Genomic DNA, 22,256 nt, shown 5'->3' with positions numbered 1-22,256 from the left:
ACTGGTCATTTATATTGTCACACGTTCAACTTACTACAGTCTTCTTTTGTAGGTGTCAGTACTGTTGGTTTAATAATCCATTGCTCTAATTTGCTGTATATTATATATCATCTATGACAAAGTAATGTATGGATAAAACTGCTGACATCTATACAAGATGAAGCTAAAAAAATCCAATATCATTTTCTTACTTACTTCTAAACGAGACTGTGAAGACTCGTTTCTTAATCTGCAGTGAGCTTTTTTTTTATGATTATGGTGTCAGAGAGCTATTTCCACTACTAAATCCATTCACCCTAAAGTGACAAGCAGTAGTGCAATAAGAGTTGAAGCAAATCAACCGTCCAAGGCAAAGCAGCAGCTGCGACTTTGTGTTAGCAGCCGTGAATGACATCTCTATGAGTGTGGTGGTATGACTCAGGCAAAAATGTGCACGATTCATTCACTAAGCTGCTAACCCAGTTCATCAGGAACAAAAAGACCCATAACGCATCGGGTTTATGCTGATACATATACTGCTGACAGTGAGTGAGAGAAGATAGAGACTGAAGACAGGTGACAGGGCTTTAAAGAGACAGGAATAGGAGAGTAAAGATAGAGGGAACAGAGCGAACCAAAAAACTTCTGTCATCGTTAGACTATTAGCTCTGGTGCTTCTTATCATCTAAGAATAGACAGTCATGTGTTTTAGGACTGAATCCTTTGTGGTAAACAGAAACAGTTCCAGTACCTACTCTGAAAGTTTGGAGCTAGAATAAAAGAGCTTGACTATACAATATATATCAGATGCGAAGGTAGCTGAGGCCCCCAAATCTGCATTTACCTTGCAGGTACATTTCTTCTCCCTCTGCAAACATCTGCTCACAGCGGGCACAGCGGGCACATGTGGGGTGGTAATGCTTCTCTCCAGCCTGTTAAGCAAGAAAGAAGAATATTGTTGGTTTATGCTTTTCAGGGAAATCATTAAAGGGGTCCTCAAGCTATTTCATACGGTTGACTTATGAGTACATAGTCAAAGTTTTGACAGATTATCCCGAGTTATGATTTGTCAGATTTCATAACGTCATAATTACAGTAAGTCATAATTTTGACTTAAGACAAGTATTTCTATTATGCCTATTTTTTCTTTTAGCAGAAATGGACTCCCATATATGAGGGATCCATAAGGTATACAAGCATTCCTTCACTCACACACTATTAGCCCATCTGCTCCCTTAGCAGATGTTGGGAGGTATGGGAATGTAATGTATAGTCATAATCTGGGTACTGTACAGGTGTGATAATGACAACAAACCTATTTAACACAGATTAAATTAAACAACCTTCCAAGTGCAGTGGATAACGCTGGTAACTGATTTTACAGCTGAGTGCCCAATACATTTACAGGATCAAAATGTCTCTAAATGCTTTGTCTCATCACTCAGAGTGCATAATGGCATTGGAAAAATTATATTTTTCCAATGCCATTGATGTCCAAGGGCTTACATTATAAATACCATTTTTTTTTACTTCATCATCACACCTATCGCCCCAAACACAAAATGATGCAAAGGCATTAGTGTTTCTGTATGTGCCTGTATGAATACATAAGATTATTTTTTGTAAGTCTGAAGGCACGCTTAATTAAGAAATTCATAATTAGCTCATTAAAAATTCTAATGCATCATGAATAGGCAGCCCCAGGAGGGTTGCTGGGTTAATTGTAATTCAGAGTCCAATTTGCATTCCTTGATTAAAGTGCCACCAGCTACGAATGACAACAAAGAAAAGGTTGTGTTTTAATAATTAGCCACAAGGTGGAGCACTTGTTTAGAGTAAAGAGCAGTGCAACTACATTCAGTGCAGAGAGAGGTGAAAGACTACCACGTATGTATGTATGAAACAATTGACTTTTTTTTTTTTTACATACTTGTGACTGATCAACATTCATCAAAAGGGGAAAAAGACCCAAGTCCATGAACTGTTATCTTAACAGCTTTAGTATCAGGGGTGAAATTGTCCTCAACACTCAACTCAAACTGCACTCCTACAAATTCCCAATAAACCTACACAATGACCCTGCAGTGTCTGAACCATTTATTATGATCTGTATGTTAAGCATGCAGTTGAGACAATGTGGCTTGACTTTTAGAGGGTAATGGGGGTCATATGTTATCTTCTGAGCTTGAAGAGGAATCCACAAGGCAGTATGAGAGGAGTGGGTTTACGCAGTGAGGATGGATGTGCCTTTGACATTCTGTTACGCTTATACTGTTGATTGCTTTTGGACTAAAAACCACAGGCTACTGGGGTGTGGAGGTCTTCAGAGATCCACTTAGTTCCTTGTAACTGAGACCTGACCAAGGACCCATGTTGGGCTGGGGCCAGAATGTGGCTACTAGTGTTGGTGTTCTTTTTCTCCTTTCAGGAACTATTTGGGTCTAATTATCTTTGGGTATATTTGGATCCGGCCTGACTGTCTATGGGTCCCTGTGGATCAGGTGTCTTCGTTCTTGACAAGTTATTTACTGTTTGTATGTCCGCCTTGGGTAGGTTTTTCTCAGGTCTGTTTCTAAATCAACACTTTGGACCTCCACTACTGTAAGTAACCTTCAGAACAGTTTGTGGGTCCAGTGCCTTGCTCAAGGGTTACTCAAAAGTAGTTGTTGTTGTTGGAAATTTATTACTTTTCTCGACAAGATTTTCCAAGATGGTTCAGGGATTGAAACTAGCAAACTGTTGGTTCAAAACCTGATTTTCTTCCAAAAAACATCCCCATTTCAAGAAGTCTTCCAGTCTGTTGGGTAATCCAAAAAACCACTGCACCTGCTCAGTAGGGATTTCCTCAGTATTAATGTATTATTCTCTATTGTTTTGGCTTATGACAATCAAAACACCATTAGATAAGTAGAATTATCTCACTCTATTGGCAGATTGTCTTGTTTTAAAACACATGATTTCTGGACTCAAAACGACTCAAGATGGATACTTTTTGCGATGAAATCATTCTTTTTCTCAACAGTCATCTGATGTCTGCTGATCTCTACCTCCCAAAGGCATCCCATGTTGCTTCAACGGCCGCCTGAATATGCGCAATCCCTCTGAGGTCCCTCCACTTTGCTGCGTCATCTCAGTGTGGAACGATATCACAAAACAGGACATTGACACCCTGTTTCTTGGATAACACTCTGCTTAATGCTTATCTGGACCAAATGGACAGCAGATGGTGAGAGGACGCAACCAGAGCGATGTATTGACCAAAAATGAGCAAGGAGACTCCAGGTCCTGGAATTATTGGGAGAAAAAGAAGGGCGGGTGCTTGATAACTGGCAGCATGTTGTGGACGCCATGCCAAAAGCTCATATTTGAACTGAACTGAGACAGATAGATAGACAGAGACTGAGAGAAAAGAGGAAGTTGACTTAGAAACATTGAGGCCCAGAGATAAAAGGCTGGAACTGAATTGATATTCAAACATGGAAAGGATGAGAGGGCCGGAAAGGAGATAATACTGCAATCAAATCCTTCCTTTGTCTGACTCCAAGGCTGCATGAGTGGAAAATTATCATATTCAATGTCCTGTAGGACTGATAAGTCAAGGAAGTGAAGGGGTTGAGAATGGGTTGGAGGGGGGATGAACTTGAAAGCTGATGATTGGATGTTTTACTTAGGAATTGGGCTATAGCTGGTCAGCCAGGGTAGCTGAGAATCCCGCAGATTTTAGCGTTTTTGAAACAGCCCTGGTAAAGAGCTGGGAGAGAGCTTGGTGAGCTTTTTCCACCTCTTTATTTATCCATTTACCTATAGACAATCTGCTTTCTCATAATGATCCTCTCTAATGCCCTGTCCATCCCCTGATCCTGCAATTGCAGAAACGAGTCAGGCGAGGGAGGTGATCCATTTAGAAGATTGGAATAAATCTGATGAGCCGGGCATGGCTCAGCACAAACACACACACAAACACACACACAGAAAATCAGTGATTCTTTTCAAGATCTAGGGCAGTCAGTGTATTATTTTCTAATTTTCAATTTGTCTTTCTTTTTTTTCTACTCTCTGCACCACTGGCTATTAGAACACAGAAGCAATTAGATCTATATCCCCTTCAAGCTTTTAAAGTGCGTTTCCTGTTATACACACTCACACTCAAGGCCTCAGTATCCTTCATCTAGGTTGTGCTATGTGTCGTCCGACACACACAGTTTCAGGCACACACACAAAAAGTGAAAAAAGTATTGTGTGAAGAATGAAAAAAGAGAGCTTGAGAGAGAAGCTCAAACCTTGTCTATTTTCACACCTCTGCAGACTTGGCCAATCGCTGTGTTAAGTGGGCTTTATTGTCAGACTGTCTGTTGAAAAGGTATGGTGCCAGTATACTTTGTAATAACTGCTTGTTGGATGGTCCATTTACTTCGAAAACTCCCTTCCCCCACCTCTTTCCGATATGGGATGGGAGGGGGGTCTGTGTCCGACCATTTCTGTAACTTTCCGAACACAACAATCCAAGGTTCACACCCATTTCACACTGTGATTGGCCAGCTGTGCAAAGGTGAGAAAGTACTCTGGGTTTGAACTTCTCTAGCTAGCTCTCTTTTTTCATTGTTACACAACTATTTGTGGAACTTTTTGTCATCAGCAACCTTGTTAAATATAATGAAAGCCTCTGAGGAGAGATTGTCTGTACACCATTATCCCCATATTTAAACGATATAATGAATTTACAGTATGACATGATGGGTGATGAATTTAACATTTCTAGCTTGTTTGAAAAAATAAAAGGACTTAGTGGTCAGCATAAGCAGTGACAGCAACAATGGCTAATTAGACAAAGTAAACAGGGCCACCTACTTATGATCATTGGGAGAATTGCTTTGTAGCGGCATGAGCAATTGTTATCTCACGGACAGAGCTGAGGTGCTGAACCTCATGGCAACATCACCTTGAGTGTTACATCTCCTTCGGTTTTTATGCCTTTACGTTCAACAAGTTTCATACTTTTTTCAATACTTTTACCACATCTGTCAGTGACCTCTTAATGTGCAACCAAGGAGTTTACAGCTGTACATAACATAACCTAAAGTGACCAGTCGTAAATATAATGGTAAATGCACAATTCACTAATGGGCTTTTAATGTTTTGTTTCTCAAATTTCCCAGACTTCCCAGCTGCCTGGCACTCACTGCGGAGGTAAAGCTATGCTACACTCTGCCTCTGCACTGTGCTTTGTGCACATCTTTGGGTGAGTACAACTTATACCACTGATACTGTGAAGAGGGCCTAACAGCAAATCCGAGGAAAGAGGTATCGCAGCACCTACTCACACTATTTAACTGACAGGGGATTTCTGGGAAGAGCAATGCATAAATGCCAGAGCAATGAGAAGCCGAGCAACAAAGATGTAGGCAAAAACAATAAACAAAGTTTCAATTCACCCTCCTCTACTGCTGCCAGTTCCAGGTATTGATTGATATGTCCCCACAGAGCAAACTCTTTGATCTCAACCAAATGTCATGACATTTTGAATGCTCAGTCTCACAGTTACTCTCTCAAGACTGTGCACTCCAGCACATGTAGAGTGACTGAAAATGGCTTCTAAAGCTAATACACTGAGACAACTGTGTGCGCTGGCATTTGATTTTAAAATAACAAGGATGCCAAAGAGCTGGACCCGTATTTATTGGGCAGATCAGAATCTCTCAGAAGAACTGCACTATAGAAAGTTTGATTCAATGTCTTTATTAGTTTGCATGCAATATAATCTTTAATATCATACAATATTAACTCACCTCTAGGTGATGCTGAGTGGGAAAGATGTGTTGGAAATGAAAGTAGCTTATTTAACCTTTAGCTAGCTCGAAATCCTCTTTCTACAGAACATATTGTAATTCACTCATTGTAACTGTCAAGCTGTAATCCTGACCTACACAATAATACTAAGACAATCAAACTTTGAATACTTGTATGAATTTTCTTGATTTCACCCTCCCCGCTTGAAGGTGAACGATATTGATTAACCTGACATGTTTAGTTGGAAATGTGTTAGGTGATTGTTGGTATTGTATTGGAGCGCCGAATTGATCTAGGCGATTCCAGCTGCTTTTTTCAGTTTCAGATTTCCTCTTTCCACTGCCAAAGTAGTGTCTGAAAGCCCAGGATACCAAGCAGAAAGAGCAGATTTTAAACTGCGAGAAATGAAGCCAATGTGGCAACAAGTAGACATCATGGGATGACGCAAATGCTTAAATGTACGCTTCAAAATCCTGTTTCTCACATACAACATTAGTCATGCTCTCAACTTTCTAAAGTAGGACACCATTGAGCATGTCCTATGGAAGCCCATGGAGGCATTTTCAGCATCTGTGCCCAGTGAGCAACCTTCATAGGACTGAATGGGGAACCATCTTTGAACAAGGTATCCAGTTCTCTTAATGCATCCATTGTGTCCCCAATAATGGACCATAACTGGGCGTCACCCAAGTTGATAATTGGTCCATAAACAGTAGAAGAGCATCCACGTTCTCAATTTTGTATAGAGGAGGTGTTAGAAGAATAATTTTCTATCTTATCCATCTTTTTGAAATGATCTTTGTAATATGTTGACTGCAGATCTTGATGACGGCCACAAGCCGAGGCGCGTTAACTATCTTAAACTTATTGTTTATACTACAACTGTTTCTGGAGTTTGACATCTTCAGATGTATTTCCCTTCTCCATGCAGGCCTATTTCCACTCTCCATTCTTGGAAGCAGGGGAGTTTGTGCCAGAAAACCCTACTCTTCTGTTAACACTTTTACAATATACATTGTATTTTAACTATTATCAGCTAGAAACTCTAAACATTAGTTGTATTTCGTTGCGATGCCAACCCTTTCTATAAAACCTTCCTTTTTTTAAGGAATGAGGCAATAAAAGGAGACAGGAAGTAAGGAAAAACTTGCCTAAAGGAAACAAACAAAAGACCACTCCCTGCTTAGTCAGAACAAACACCACCAAAACCCACAAACAGACACACACACTTTATATATACGTGGGCTTTTAGTCCTGCTTGACTGACTTTGGCTCCAGTCACTGTGGGCCAAAGAATCAAGCAAACACCTGATAGGCCAGCACAATAGGAAATGAATGTAGATGATGTCATTTACACACACACACACACACACACACACACACACACACACACACACACACACACACACACACACACACACACACACTGAAAGAAAGACAGAAACATGCTCCTATTCCATTTCTTAGGTTTTTTGCTGCTCTCCTCACACTGGAACCTAATAGTTGTTTATGAAAGGAGAGAATGTGAGAGTCAGTCATGTAATGACAGAAAGAGAGAAAGTGAGAGAGGATTGTTGTTTGTCCCCATAATGCTGCCCTGTTGTTCCGAGGTCACGGCGGGAGCCTCCAAGACCCCCCATCTAAAAGCTTTCTTCCTCTCCTCCTCCTCTCATCCCTCTCTCCAGCCAAGGAGAGTATCTCATGTCAGTTCCCTTCATCACTGCAGAACTACAGGCTGCTTCACTAGAACCACATTCAACTGCAATGATTTCTATCTGCCTCTCCAATGGACTCTGTCTCATCCAATTCTCTCTCCCTCTTTCCTGTTGTACCATGTTCTTCCAGCTCTTCTTATTCATTGAGAGTGGACTGCTGCAAAGTAATATTGGACTGGTCATTTTGGGGATGTAGTTTCTGGTGCTGTTGATTTGTAGATGTTTCTAATACTTAGTCCACTTTTAGTTTGCCTTTAAGGGATTACACAAAGTTGTTTCTAGCGTGCCTTCTTTTATATGATTCTTATGGTTATTTATCATGATATTATTTGTTTTTGTTTAAAGGGTTATTCCAGTAATTTAGCATTGCACTTCCATAAAGTTTGTGGACCTGACAAATAGATTTTAAAGAAGAATGGTCGAAACTGATGCAGAAGTGTTAGGGGTAGGGTTAGATATTCCTGACCTTTAGTTTCTGGTATGGGTCAAGTACCAAACAAAACTGGATCTTATATTTCCCACAATGCAACTTCAAAGCATCTCTTCATTAGACCCTACCTGCCTTTTAAATGCTCACATCTCTCAAACTCCTTGTGTCCAATTTGGAACTCAGGATTTCTGTTATAACTTTGAAGCCTCAAGACCATCATCATGACCTCATACGGGGTTATTTCATCAGACTTGACAAAGCTCTCCCAGAGACATTACACAGAAGACATTATACAACTGTTCTCACAGGTTGGGGGGTGGGGGTTGGTACTCCCCATGAAGAGTAAACTGATATTCAGGCATAAGATTGGTGGAGTGCCCCTTTAATTCTGATTATGTGGCATACTTTGGCTGATCTGTTTGCTGTTCTTAGTCTGTCTAACCAGGACACTGTTGAAAAGTTTTAATCTAAATAATGCTTCCCTCTAATGAGGTTTAAATACAATAAAATTATGGCAGAATCACAAATGGACCATGGAACTGGACAAAACACACACTTGTTCTACTTCAAATCAAGACTTGAATTTTAATTTTTTGCTTCCTAGTCTCTTTTGCACTACAGAGACTATCGCCACTGAAAATGTGGGGCTAATCAATAACAATGAAAGTTGTCCATTTCCACTGAAATTCATCAGACACTGTTGAGGCGGCAGGAAACACACTCACAGTAGCCTGAATGTGAATTTTTTATTGATTATGCCAAACATACTTCATGAAGGCAGCAGGACTTGTGTTATATTACTCAGCATGACTGTATAAAAAAATGAAAGCAAGTTTGCCGTTGGAAAAAACTACTAAAATTTACTGAAACAATGAAAAAAATCCATAGAACTAGTTCACTTACTTCAACATTTGAGGCCCTATAGTGACTTAGAACTGATAGTTATTTCTGTTATTTTTTTTTTTTGTTTTTATGTTCCTTTTTATGTTTGTTCCTCCCCTCAGTTAAAAAAAAAAAAAAATGACCAAAACAACAACACATTAGTGCCTCATTTTGTTAAAAAAAAAAAAAAAAAAAAAATAAAATCTATACACACACACACACACACACACACACACACACACACATATACATATATATATATATATATATATATATATATATATATATATATATATATATATATAGTCAAAAGTCATGCTGGTAGCATGACTTTTGACTCTAGTCTTTGCTAGACTTGTTACAAGGTATATTTACAGTGAAGCTCTCTCTTTGTCTTCACCTCTATATATAATGCTTAAAGGAAGACAAATGGAATCAGGTCATACACACACATGACTTCATGACAGCGACAACCTGGGGATGATGTGTCTGTTTGCTCTAATACCCCCATATCTAATAAAAAGTTTAAAAAATTGTACAGCACTAGACATAGAAGACGTTTCAAGAGGATGAAGTGTGTAATCTGTCCTGTAGCTGTCGGTATTTTCTAGAGCAGCATCCTGCACTGCTTTGTTTCATGGCAAGGAGAGGAGTGTAGAGGCAGCCTTGTCACTCACCTGAGAGGGAGTGACAATGAAAGGATGAACTGCTCGAGGGGGGAAGGAGGAAAGGCATCAAAGAGAGGTAACATGTGTGTGCAGTAGAGGGTGAGGTCAAAGCCATTAGCCCAGAGAAAGAAACAAGAAAAAGAGAGATTGTCCTGAATAGCCAGGAAGGCCCAAAAACAGGTTCTTCCCTGTGGACCCACGCACAGCTGGCTACAGGGGGGCATAATGCATAACCTCAGCAGACCTATCCCATTAGCCTCTGGAAGTTGCCCTGTGCACTCTTCCCTGTCACACTCACAGGGAAAGGATGTTACTGATGACGTCAGTGCATAAAGACTCTAAAGTTACGAATGAAAAGGAGCTGGTCTCAGATCCGTGCATGCAGAGGTGGCGATTCTAGAAGCATTTCTCATGCATCTGCATTAGCAGATGATGAAATTTTAATGACGGCTTTGGGGAAATGGGGTCAACACTGGAATTTGTTAAGTGGAAATGTGAGAGGGGGAAGTATGAAGAATATAAAACAACAGGATACATTATGTAAAACAACTACAGTGGAACACGTAACAAACAATGACTCCAAAGAGACCGTTTGAAAAAAGAAGGGACAAAATCAAAGCAGCGAAGGCCGAGATACCCTGACTTTTAGTCACTATTATGGGTAAAGCTCAAAAATTGCCCGTTCCTACACTTTCCGTGATAATATCTGTGAAGCTATCATTATTCTGTTTTATTCACCTCCTCACCTGTTTTGGATGTGTGGCTACATGCAAACAGCCACCACTGAGAATTTCTTCTAAATGTAACTCATCGGCGCAGTGACGTTACCTCCAGGACTTTTCCAGTGATGTACTTCTTGCAGCTCTCGCACTGGATGCCGAACATGGCGTGGTAGTCCATCTCACAGTAGGGGATCCCATCCCTGACAGGAGAGCACAGGATGAGACGTGGGTCAGAGAGAGCACCGACCATCAGATACGCATTCCGTCACACAGCTGAGAGGTCCGAGCCTCAGAATCCGCCGCTCCTACTGTAGCCTCCAACTATGATGACCCAAACTAAGATTGTGATCATTTGTGAGTATTTCACACCAAATATAAAAATACAGCTGCTGGTTAGTGCCATGATTTACTATCTCAGACAGCATATTATTGCTGCCTATAAAGTGTGGTAAAATTGTTAATACATTATGACAAAATATTGACCAGATCTGTAGGAAATAAGATTTTTGCCATTGGTTTCTTACATAGTTTACACTCTATCTACTCTGTTCTCTCTTTGTGCTCCATTTGGCTCTTTAATACTGGATTACATACTGGAATATGAAACGGTGCCAGATACAACAAAATCCTTATTTCATATAAAATACCTTTGACTTTATTTATACATGTATCTGTATAGGTAGCAAAACAATGTTACACAGTGCTACCGAATGCAAAAGAAATGTCTAAATTCAAGATTAGACATTTAAAACAGTAAAACAGTAGAGGTATAATAGAGATAAAACTGAAATAATAACTCTTTGACAGGGGATAGAAAGGCCTTTGCTTGAAAGTATTAACTTGTGAGAGTGAGATCAATATGTGGGGAGTTCTACAGCAGTAGGAAACTCAGAATAACCAGAGGAGCCCAACCTCACAACTGCAGTCTACTTAAAATTACATACAATCTTTGAAGAACTGTTGCTGGATTTTGTATTTAATAAACTTCATAAGAAAACTTTTCTGACCAATGTATCTGAATGACAGTCGTATTTGATTTGTTTTTCCTTCAATGTCCGCTTGTGGCAACTGAAGCATAATTCATGTTTTCATGGGTATGTTAAGGCACCAAAAAGCACTTGGTTAAGGTTGTTTTGAAAATGTCATTGCTGACAGGGCGTGCTCTCTTACAGTATACCTCAGCATATCTCCTTAAACCTGCAATAACTAATTTTTTGGCAACTGATTGTTTTAGCTTTTAGCTTTTTAGTTTCAGGCCACTTGGCAAACCTAAGCCCCTCTTTTAGCTTTGTTTTCTGTATCTATCAACTCCTGAGAAAAACATGTGGCTCTTTAGCTGCTAAATGCTCCACTATGTTCACCAGCTACTTGCTAACTTTGTCTGTCTGCTTTCTGCTGCTGGACAGGTAGTGGACAGTAGGTTTATCAGAGCTATTTTCATGAACAGCTGTGCAACATCTAGCAATTACCATCCAAAAAGCTCAAATGTAGGACAACTTGCAATGGAGGTAACAGCATTAATGAAGAAGTGCAGTTTTAGCACTTTATTTCCAGAGCCAGACTGACTTACTTGCTGATGTACTCAGCATTGAGCATCTTGTTGCAGACTTTACACTTGAAGCAGCCCAGGTGCCAGTGTTTGTCCAGTGCTACAAGAGACTGTTCATTCTTAAACTCCTTCCCACAGCCACAGCAATCTGCACACAGGACAGAGAGATGCAGGAGAATTAGATACGACTTGATCAGAATTGATGCTAAAGTTGACTCTCCCTGAGTGGAGTTGTTGCCTCCATTGCGCACAGTCATTTAATTGAGTAAGATACGAAAAAGAACATCGGACGTTTTAGTTTCCTGAGAAGGGAATGACTTAACACAATTTAAGAAAATGCCAATTTAGGGGATGGAACAGAAAATTACAATAACAAGCAGTGTAACAAAGCACAGGTTGCAAATGGAAAAAGTTTTGCCATGATTTATGCTCTAAAAAAAACAGGGAATAGACAGAGACATAAACAGAGTACTGACTGTGGACAGCCTGTATGGGTGCAGGGCTGTTGGCAGGGAGAGGCTGAGTACAATTTTGGCAGATACACTCCTTCCCGTTAAAAGTCACTCGGTCGCCGGCCGGGAATGGCTGCCTGCAAACAAACAGAAAAACAGATAGAGCATCAGACGAAGGCTCTGACTGATAAGGCTGGTGCTAAGGGTTCAGTTCACCCAAACGCTTGGACATTTATTGTAAGCCTCGGAAACAAGATTTAGAAAATCGTGGGACATAAAACACTTTAACAGGTTACAATTCATATAAAATCGTACAGGTGGCTTGGCAGCTGCTTAAGGCAGGGTGAGGTTGGCGTCCCTGCAGACTGAGGGGTAATTTGAAGTCTGTAAGTCGTTGTTGAGCAAGCAAAACCACTTGAGATATTGACACACATCAGAAGTTACAAAAGATATCTAGGGCCTCGGTGATCATCTGAGCAAGTGCAGCTAAAGCCACATTAAGAGTGGCTACAACATTCAGTCGTGGGGGTTGCTGCTCGGAAATGAACAAATTAATACTTTGCCATTCATTAACAGCCAAATACCCTTTAGAGAAAAATGCCATTATAAAGCTTAAGAGACATTAAAAACACAGTGAAGCAATGTTTCTCCTGGCCGTCCAAGCTGCTCAGGCACTGCTGTCGCCGAGTCAAGAACAGAAGGAATGATAACTCCCTGGCAGAGCAGGACTCTGACTGGCTGCCACATGCTGCTTCCTACAGCTTGGAAATGTGATATTAGAGCTGCTGTCACACTGTCACAGCCAGCTACTGAGGAAGGAACACATCCGGGCAAAGTGGGAGAGGCGAGATTATAGGTTATTCCTGTATAAACAGTCAAACGGTTTATTTTTTAAGGTTGAGCCTTTCTCATTTTAAAGCTTATTTGTATAGCTTGGCCTTCTTGTTGCAATCTTTATGTACCACCCCCACTTATTTTATCATGTTTCTTCAGTCGTTTCCAGAAGAGACTGAAGTTCATTGTTGTTATTAATAAAACTGGCTCAAAATATAAGGTAAACGGAATGTATAAATGAAGGTATTGAATTTGTTCTCATAATCCCAATATTTTTCATGTATTTAATTTAGTTAGCTAAGCTTCATTTGTTCACTATGTTTCACTGTGATCAATAGAAAGTCCATGCATGCTCACACACGCATATGCAGAAAGACGGAAACACACAAACAAACAAACAAACCCAAACAGTTAATGAATTAATGTTATTGTCAATGAATGAGAACACACTTACAGAGCTGAGTCTGGTGTCTCATCACTGTCTCTTTCTCAGTCCTATTTTTATATTCCTCACAATAAGCCTGTGTGTTTGGTCAACACAAAAGCGATATTTGTTATAAGAGGAGTAGAGGAGTTTTAGGATCACATTACAAACCTCAAATGCCACACTGGAACATTCTGATCTCAGGTTCAGAATAGGGGTCACTGAGGTATGATGGGACTGACATGCACACACACACACATGCACAAGCTTAGGACACTTAACACTAGCTATGGGAATGGGCTAAGTGGACGCACTGAATGACCACACACTTAAAATTCCTGCCTGAGAGAGGCTCCCATTACCTTTCTAGGCCTGAGAACCAGCACTAGTAATACACACACACACACACACACACACACACACACACACACACACACACACACACACACACACACACACACAAACACACACACAAACAAAACGGTCAGTAAAAGCATGCACATGGCTGGAAACAGGTGAAGATGACTGTGTGACTTGCAGTGACACAATGCTTCACACGCTTTCCTATTTTTATATATGTATGTGTATTAAAGCTTTAGGTACTTGTAAATTACACCTACATGCTGCCATGCTGTTGATAATGTGCGTAACAAAAAAAAAACACTACTGTTGCAATATCGCCCTCTGAAAATATGTTTCTGTATTTTAAGATTGAGCTCTTTTAGTCAGGAGAAAAGAAAAAGGAGGGCTGAGGCAACCAGCTGATGAAGATGCATGAGCTTAGCAATAAAGTAAATCCATCCAATTCTGAAAGAGTGTCTGGCTGTCTCTATAGTAAATGGCATACTGTTTAATGTAGCATTTAAATGTGCTCAAGACCTTGTCTGACCTTCATGATGGTTTAAGACATTTTGAGACCTGTAAGGACCTGAAGACACCCTGAGCTCTGTGACAAAAGTGCTCTGGAAAAATAACGGTTAAGGTTAGAAATTAAATACAATGAAAACAGACATTGTGTGGAGGATTGTCTGAAGAATGAAAAAACAGAGTTCAAGCCCTGCCTAATTACACACCCACACACACCTGGGCAATCACTGCACAAAGTGGGGGACATTATTGGATTGTCTGACACACAAATTGACGCAGAAACGGGCAACAGACTTGTGACCAAGTTATTTGCGGGGACCAAGTCAAATCCTAAAGGTTAGGTTTCTAAACAAGTCATAATGTGAGGTTTAAAAGTTTGACAGTAGTTGACAAAACAGTGTCAACTCAAGGTCAATTTAAAAGCCGTTCTCGAGTTTTCGATCATCACAGGATATTCATCAGTTGACAGTGTTTGCTCAGGTATCATGGAATTGCAGATGTTCACATTACAGCGTTGAGGTTTAGAGTTCATTGACAGACTGTCGAATGTCACTAACTTTACCTGCTTTATGAATACGCTGCTGCACCAGCCACATTTCTTCCACTTGCGGAGGATACAAGGTCTTTCAGGTCATGAGAAGATTAAATGATAAAACAACTCACTGCCAGTAACGTCCAGGATGACTTGCAATTCTTGCAAGGAAACAACTGAAGAAGCAGCTAAATCATACGTCAATTATATATAGCTTTGGACCATGTTTCTTACTTGCAAGAGGCGCAGACGAAGCAGCGGGGGTGGTAGGTCTTGCCCAGGGCGGACACCACCTCGCCCTCAATGAAGTCCTGGCAGCTGAAGCAACGAGTCCCGTAGAGTCGCTGGTAGTCCAGAGTACAGATGTATTCACCCTGCCGCACGAAGAAGCCTCCCTGGGCCAGTTCACAACCACACACTGGTTGGTAGGGTAGGTGAAGGGGTATGGAAAAGAGAGAGAAAAGCAGCAGAGTGACAGGGAGGAAGAGTTGAAAGAGGAAGGGATGGAACCAAAGGGGGAAAAAAAGGAAGACAGAGTCAAATTAGATCATACTGATGACAAATTCAGCAGCAAAGATATTCATGCATCTCCTGCAACGATGGTAGGACAAGTCACAAGGACAGGTATCAGGTTCTTTCCTGGTTATGTTGCTTCTTAACTCAGCTTAATGACCCCTCATTGTATTTTGTTGTCTCTTTAGCCACACCGCTTGTGGTGAGATTGAGATATTTATATATTAATATCTCAGTGCTATTAATTTTATCATATGTATCTGAATGTCAATGACACAACTTAGCTTAGCTTAGCATAAAGACTGGAAACAGGGGGAAACAGCTAGCCTGGCTCTGTCCAAAGGTAACAACACCCACCTACCAGCAACTCTAAAGCTAATTAACACATTACATCATGTTTGATTAATCCCTACAAAAGCTGAAGTCACTGCCCTAGGACCAGAAGTATTCCAGCATATAACTGTTTTGTATAAATTGAACTGCTCCCAGTCTTTATGCTAAGCTAAGTTCAATGTCCTCTGGTAAAAACATTTTTTATTGCCAGATATGAGATAGGTATTAATCTTGTTTTTAAATTCTTGGCAAGAAACCAAATGAGGGTATTATTTCATTTTTTGTATTTAATAAGATTCATTTATACTTTACATAATACTGTATGCATAAAACTATGGTTATGGGAATTTTTTTTCCTCATGAGTAGGCTACATCTTTCTCATCAGTTCTTTTAAATTGGTACTGCTGATATTATAGTCATGTCTTAATGTCTCGTTAAGTACTATTACTATTAACGTCCACTCTTGTCTGTCAACAAAATCATAATCTCACAAAACAGAAAAACACACACATATACAGTACAAACCTATATATAGACTTTCATTTGAAAAGAAGTAAAAAGGAGAGGAGGCTTAGTGGTGAGCTGAGCCCGTCTGACACGTCTGATTGGTTTCCGCAACCTGCTTAGTTATTAGCATGTTTTAGTGTAAAGGCTACAATGTGTCTATTTGTCTGGCTTTAACAATGCGTGACAGGAACCCCAAATCACCATGTCCTCTCATGAGCACACAATGATTACACACAATAACCATAGCAACTGCATGACATCACAGAGTGGCCACGCCCTCAGGGGAAACCTCGCTCTATTTTTCAACTCCTTTAGCAAAAACAATACCCCTCCTTTCTTTTCCCTCCATTCTTCCTTTCTGGAAAAAAACGACTGGAAAGATAAATGCGAGATGCTCGCACTAGTTGGTCTCGTGCCCCAGGACTGCTCAGTGAACTTTTAACATACACATACAAACACCGTCTCAGACTTGGAAGGATGTGTGAAGGTATGAGATAAGACCCTTTTTTGGCATCTGGGTGAGATCACACACACATAACATGTGCTTTAAGAGGACACATACAAAAATACATGTTTGCAAGAATGTGAGAAGGTATGAGGTGACAAAACGTACAAAACGTGGATGAAATCACACACACCCACAACACATGCTGTAAGGACGCACAACACTGTACAGAATAGGCTCAGACACACCCAAACACACATGCAGCCGTGGCTGTCTGTTTCCCAGCTCTCACTAAGGCGTGAGTGTAAACTGATGTCCATGTCGCTGGCAGACAGCTCAAACAAATAAACAGAAAAGTCAGAGAACAATAGAGCCTATGTGAAGTACGTACAGTAGTCACTCAAATCGCAAATAGCATATTCTCCGACAAGATATTCATGCTAGTGGAGCTTGTTGATATCTAGTCATGTAAATACCAACCCAACTACTACATATACCACATACACCACACCACAGCGAGGCTAGCTGCTCTGAGAGGCTCTACTATTGTAAAACAGTGTGGAGTCGCAGCCACTGCTGCTGCTACAACTGCTGACCGTGTTGAGAACACCAAACTACAATAACTAACTTCCAATTGTTTCAGAAACCAGGCTCAGGGGAACACCCTTTTTTTTTTCCTTTTTTTCCTTTTTACCCAATTTCAATTGATTATGAAAAACATTACAACCATTCAAAATGAATATGGTTCACTATTGGCCATTATAGATCTATATAAATTGCTCTTTGTTGTTGAATGGCCCTTTCATTTGTGTTTCGTTTGCAGTACATAAAACAGCAATATATCTGTGCCTTTACTTTGATGGAAGCGCAAATCCTGAAGTTGGGGCTAAGTTGTGTGGTTTTTGTAGTTTTTCGTTTTCACTATTGGTAGAGGCAATTGCACTGCACAACTACTCAACACGTGTGGGATAAAGCTCATGCCTTCAGGGATTAAGGGGAATTTAAGAGTGACAGAAAACATCTACTGACACACCAAAAGCAAGGTTTACAATATCTGTGATGTTTATTCTTTGGTCTAAATCCCCTAAATTCCCATACTTTCAAAATTTCACATTTTCCTAATAGTTGCATAACAGTCCAACTCTCCCACCATTTTATCCACTTGTGAAACCTTTGACCGACGTGTTGAACAACCTTTATAAGCACTTGCAACATTCCTTTTTTTGTTTTTTTTTTTAAATCAAGTCCTTCCAGGGGTTACAGCATGCTAATAAAACAACCACAAAAATACGAGCACAATTGTTTTCTCAGGAAGTGGATGACATACTTTCCAGTGGCTGCTGCCGGCACTTTTACATCCGGTTCAGATGTCTGGCAACCTGTTTAGATTGAGATAATGCTCTGGGCTGATGGAGTAAACACCAGCAGAGTGGAAAGCTGAGTGGATTGATGGATGGATGGATGGATGGATGGATGGATGGATGAAATTTGCCCAGAAAAAAGAAGATTCCTCAAGGGCTCTTTTGTCATGGTCTGATATAAAAGTCAAAATGAAAAATAAAAGGTTAAATTCAGGAAGTGTTTGAGCTTTAAAGCACCCTAACTTTTCAATGAGGAACCATTTGAGGATAGTTCATTATAGAACCTTTCTAAAAGCTTCTTTACTGTGCTGGTAAGCCAAATAGCTGTAAAGAAGCTATTTCTCACACTACATGGAGCCCTACACTACACTCTAGCTGGACCAGAATAATAAATTTTTTTTTTTGTATCAAACTTTTTCAGTGCCATTAAACTGGCTTATATATTAGAGAGATAGTTTTGAGACTTGGGAATCAACTTCACTTATTTTTCCGAGTCAAACTCACAAAAATAAGTACTTGAGACTTCCTCTGACAGACTGGCGACTTGACTAGAACATGTTTTGAATGACTTGAAATTTTACTTAAGACTTTTCCTGAATGACTAAAGACTTGACTTTAGAGTTGCTCTGACAGACCTGTGACTTGACTTGTTCTTCTCTCAAATTACCTGCAACGTACTTGACTTGACCTGGACTTCTTCTGAATGACTTAGGATGACTGTTTTGAGACTTGCTCTGACAGACTTGAGAATAGGCTTGTAATTGACTCAAATGACTTAAGACTTGTTCTTATAGACTTGAGACTTGCCTAGGACTTGTTTCAGATGACCAAAGACTACTAAGACTAACTTTGAAAAGCTTGAGACTTTATGTGAGACTTGCCCCAAAAGAATTAAAAACAGCTCTGGCAGAGAGACATAAAGGACTGGAAGAGATGGAGCCAGAAATCCTCACTCAGAGTCCTGAGTGCTGGTTTCCATCAGCTCGTCTTTCAATCCATTTATATTTATACCTGCGCTGCCAGTTGGCACATAGATTCCTCTCTTTTCTGTATTATAACTTTGTTTCGTAAGGAGCTCGGCTGTTGAGCCCATATGAGCTCAAGTGGGAGCCAGTTTATCATTTATAGAGCTACCGCTACCAGAGAGCATTATATCCTTTTTATATTATTCTTTTCATCTGCATTACAGCACTATGGTGCATATACTGCAGAGGAGTGCAAAGTTCCTGACAAACTAGCCTCTACTGCAGATCTGAGAGTGTGCATCTGAGTGCGTTAGGTATACAGAGGATGCTCTTTTTGTCTTATCCTCCATCGCTAATGGAAACCGTCAAAGCTGTCTTCCTCTCATCCGTAGCTCTCATTCCCTAATCCCTAATTCATGTGGGAAAAGGCAGGGAGAGGTTGAAGAAATGAAGCAGAGCTGGATGGAAGCCAGTAAATCAAGTTGAACCGAGTGGAGAGTGAAGTTCACTTTCAAATATGCGCTTACAGACACAAAAGTTCAGCAACAGACTGAACCAAAGAAACTGTGAAAGTACAAAAACAGTATCTGTGTTAGTCTGTAGTAAACTCATTCATTCCAAACCCATCTGAGTGTTACATTCAAGCAGCGATTTCATCATTTTGAAACCATTCCATCTCCATGACAACAGTGGGTGTGTGTGTTTTCACCCTGCACTTGGGCCTCGGCAGATGAGATCATGATGCAGCTAATTAGTCGTTTTGTCCCGAGAGTCAGCAGAGGAGAACAGAATGTGTCGGGCTACACGCCTGCAGCAAGATAAAACTTCCATGGAATCAAGAGAGGGTTTGACCTCATGAACTCAGGGCGGCCGGCGGTAGGGAGTGTGCATATGAATAAAAGAGTGTGTGTGTGTGTGTGTGTGTGTGTGTGTGTGTGTGTGTGTGTGTGTGTGTGTGTGTGTGTGTGTTTGTGTGTGTGTGTGTGTGTGTGTGTGTTTGTGTGTGTGTGTTTGTGTGTGTGTGTTTGGGGCGGGGGGGGGCTCTGTGAGAGCAGTATATCTTGTGATTTTCAGTAACACCATGACCCAGCAGCAGGGAGAACTTCAGAACCAGGAAAATGTAGAAAAGAATCACTTCAACTCCACTCTAATTCTACATAATTACTAGCAATAATAGTGCTAACAGGGATATTAGTGTTTCTCAGGGAAGCAGGTCTAAAGGTTGGTTCATGATTACAACATTTTCCAAGGCTGAAAGGCAGATTACTTAGAAACTGATTACTTCCATCTTGGAAGGCTTATTTCATGCACTGTGAAGCCACTTACATAATATGAGTGCACTCAGAGGCATTCAGAGGAATTCAGTGTTCTGTCGAATCTGTTTCGTCCGCACTGGAGGATCTCAGGGCCAAGTATGTTCTGCTTTTCCTTCAATTCAACTTGGGGAATGAGTGGGAAAGTTGCACGCTTGAATGAATGGGGATGCAACAAAATTGCCCTGTTGTGATTTGTAAATAAAATATGGTGCATCTGTTTTCCTCGTGAACAAGGAAGGTCTAGAGAGAGAACAGTAGTAGAGTCAGTGGTTTGAATGAGGTGAAACTAGGGCTAGGTGTCTGTGTAGGTGTCCCAGTCTAGCCCTTCACTGAGGAGGAGAATACAAAGCCCTACAAATAAACTGAATTTGCATGTCATGCAAAATAGATGATATTTAGCCTAATTCAATTCGGCCCTGGGCTTGCTCTGGAGGATTAAAATACACAGATACTGTACATCTGGGGAGGCCTGTGCAGTGTGGGTGTGTGTGTAAAGGCAGACTGAGAAAATGTGTCTTTGAGACCTTGACTCTATGTATACCAATGACTCTTACTGTGCATGTGTGATCGTGTGTGTGTGTGTGTGTGTGTGTGTGTGTGTGTGTGTGTGTGTGTGTGTGTGTGTGTGTGTGTGTGTGTGTGTGTGTGTGTGTGTGTGTGTGTGTGTGTGTGTGTGTGAGCAGGGTTAAATATACATGTGCTATGTTCTTTCTGCTATGAATGTGCAACCTTGACTGCACCTCATGTTTTACAATGACTCACCATCCACGATATGTGTGTGAGGTGGTGGTGCTGTCATTCATTAGTCTATTTGGTGACCTTGACTGTAACAGTTGTGAGTCTGCTGGCATTGATTTGACCAGCTATGGGACTGTACACGAAAGCAAAAAATAAATCAAGGTTGATCCTTCTGACAAGTCAAGTGGATCCACAGTGATCCAGACTCCCACTGCGCTGGACTAAATTGCAACCAGGCATCTAATGAGGCAACAGGCAGAGGAGGTCTTTCTATTTCCTAAATCACTGGACTACAATAGATCTCAGAACACAGTGTTGTTGTTGAATTTATTTGAGATCAACTGAGGATTTTCAGAAAGAAGTGAATCTTATGAGGATTTTAAGTTATCTATTTCAATGTGTTCATTTTCATTACCAACTAAATGTTAAGGATAGCTCTGTACTATTATTTTATGTAAGGTCCTTGATGTAAAGACAGCAAAGATACAAGAGCCCAGGTGACTGACATGATATATCTGACAAATTAACACATTACAAACCTAAATCATCATTAATAAGATCACTGCAAGTGAAAAGTCCAAAACATCAATTAAAGAAAATTGCACAAAATTACAACTATGATAGTAGTTGTCATTATTTCACACTTCAAAGTTTCCAGAAAGACAAATTTTACCTTATCTTTAACAATTGGGCTGGTTACCCTCATTTTGAATGTCATTGTAAACTGTACATGCAAATAATTGAGGCAAAGTAAGTGGTACTTGAGTTGAGACTATTTTTTAGAGCTTTTTTACGCTTCATTTTCTCTTTTAAATATGTCTTGCTATCCTGAGGGTTGGTTTAAAATTGGTAAAATCAACTGATGGGTTGTCTCTCTTCCTGTCAGATCTCTTTTTAGCATTAACACTCCCTGTGGTATTACCAAAAGAAAAGATGGTCAAAACTATATGAAAATGACTCGGATTGTATGAAAGCATAATTTCCCTTGGCACTGTCTCTCTTCCAGGCAATACAGGTGTGTACGTGTAGTTTGCAACCACATATATTTAGATATGATACTGCCTGCTTATTAAAAATTGGATAACACCAAGTTTGTGCTGTCTAGGAAGAGCTTTCAGTCTGTTTAAAAAGACATCATGGTAAAGTAGAGTTTGACTGGCAGGTGATGTCTACTGTCTACTATAGGTGATCTATAAAACAATGAAAGATTTTCACCAAAGACAAAAGGTAAAAAAT

The 22,256-nt window shown here is 40.3% G+C and overlaps 1 protein-coding gene across 20 annotated transcripts in view; it reads right to left on the bottom strand.

Annotated features, from left to right (window-relative positions):
• Positions 1–22,256, bottom strand: part of ablim2 (actin binding LIM protein family, member 2) — a 95,907-nt gene that overhangs the window by 33,749 nt on the left and 39,902 nt on the right. For all 20 annotated transcript variants that reach the window (XM_040141273.1, XM_040141271.1, XM_040141279.1 and 17 more), the window contains exons 3-7: positions 15,076–15,259; positions 12,209–12,321; positions 11,754–11,880; positions 10,290–10,383; positions 824–911 (exon numbers count right to left, since the gene is read on the bottom strand). In XM_040141273.1, the coding sequence (XP_039997207.1) occupies positions 824–911; positions 10,290–10,383; positions 11,754–11,880; positions 12,209–12,321; positions 15,076–15,259 (606 nt within the window). The remainder of the gene's footprint in view (positions 1–823; positions 912–10,289; positions 10,384–11,753; positions 11,881–12,208; positions 12,322–15,075; positions 15,260–22,256) is intronic.

This window comes from Xiphias gladius, chromosome 12, assembly GCF_016859285.1.
Source record: "Xiphias gladius isolate SHS-SW01 ecotype Sanya breed wild chromosome 12, ASM1685928v1, whole genome shotgun sequence".
Classification (NCBI taxonomy): domain Eukaryota; kingdom Metazoa; phylum Chordata; class Actinopteri; order Istiophoriformes; family Xiphiidae; genus Xiphias; species Xiphias gladius.
Note: the sequence above shows the minus strand (reverse complement) of the source record. Positions and strands in the feature narration are given on the sequence as shown.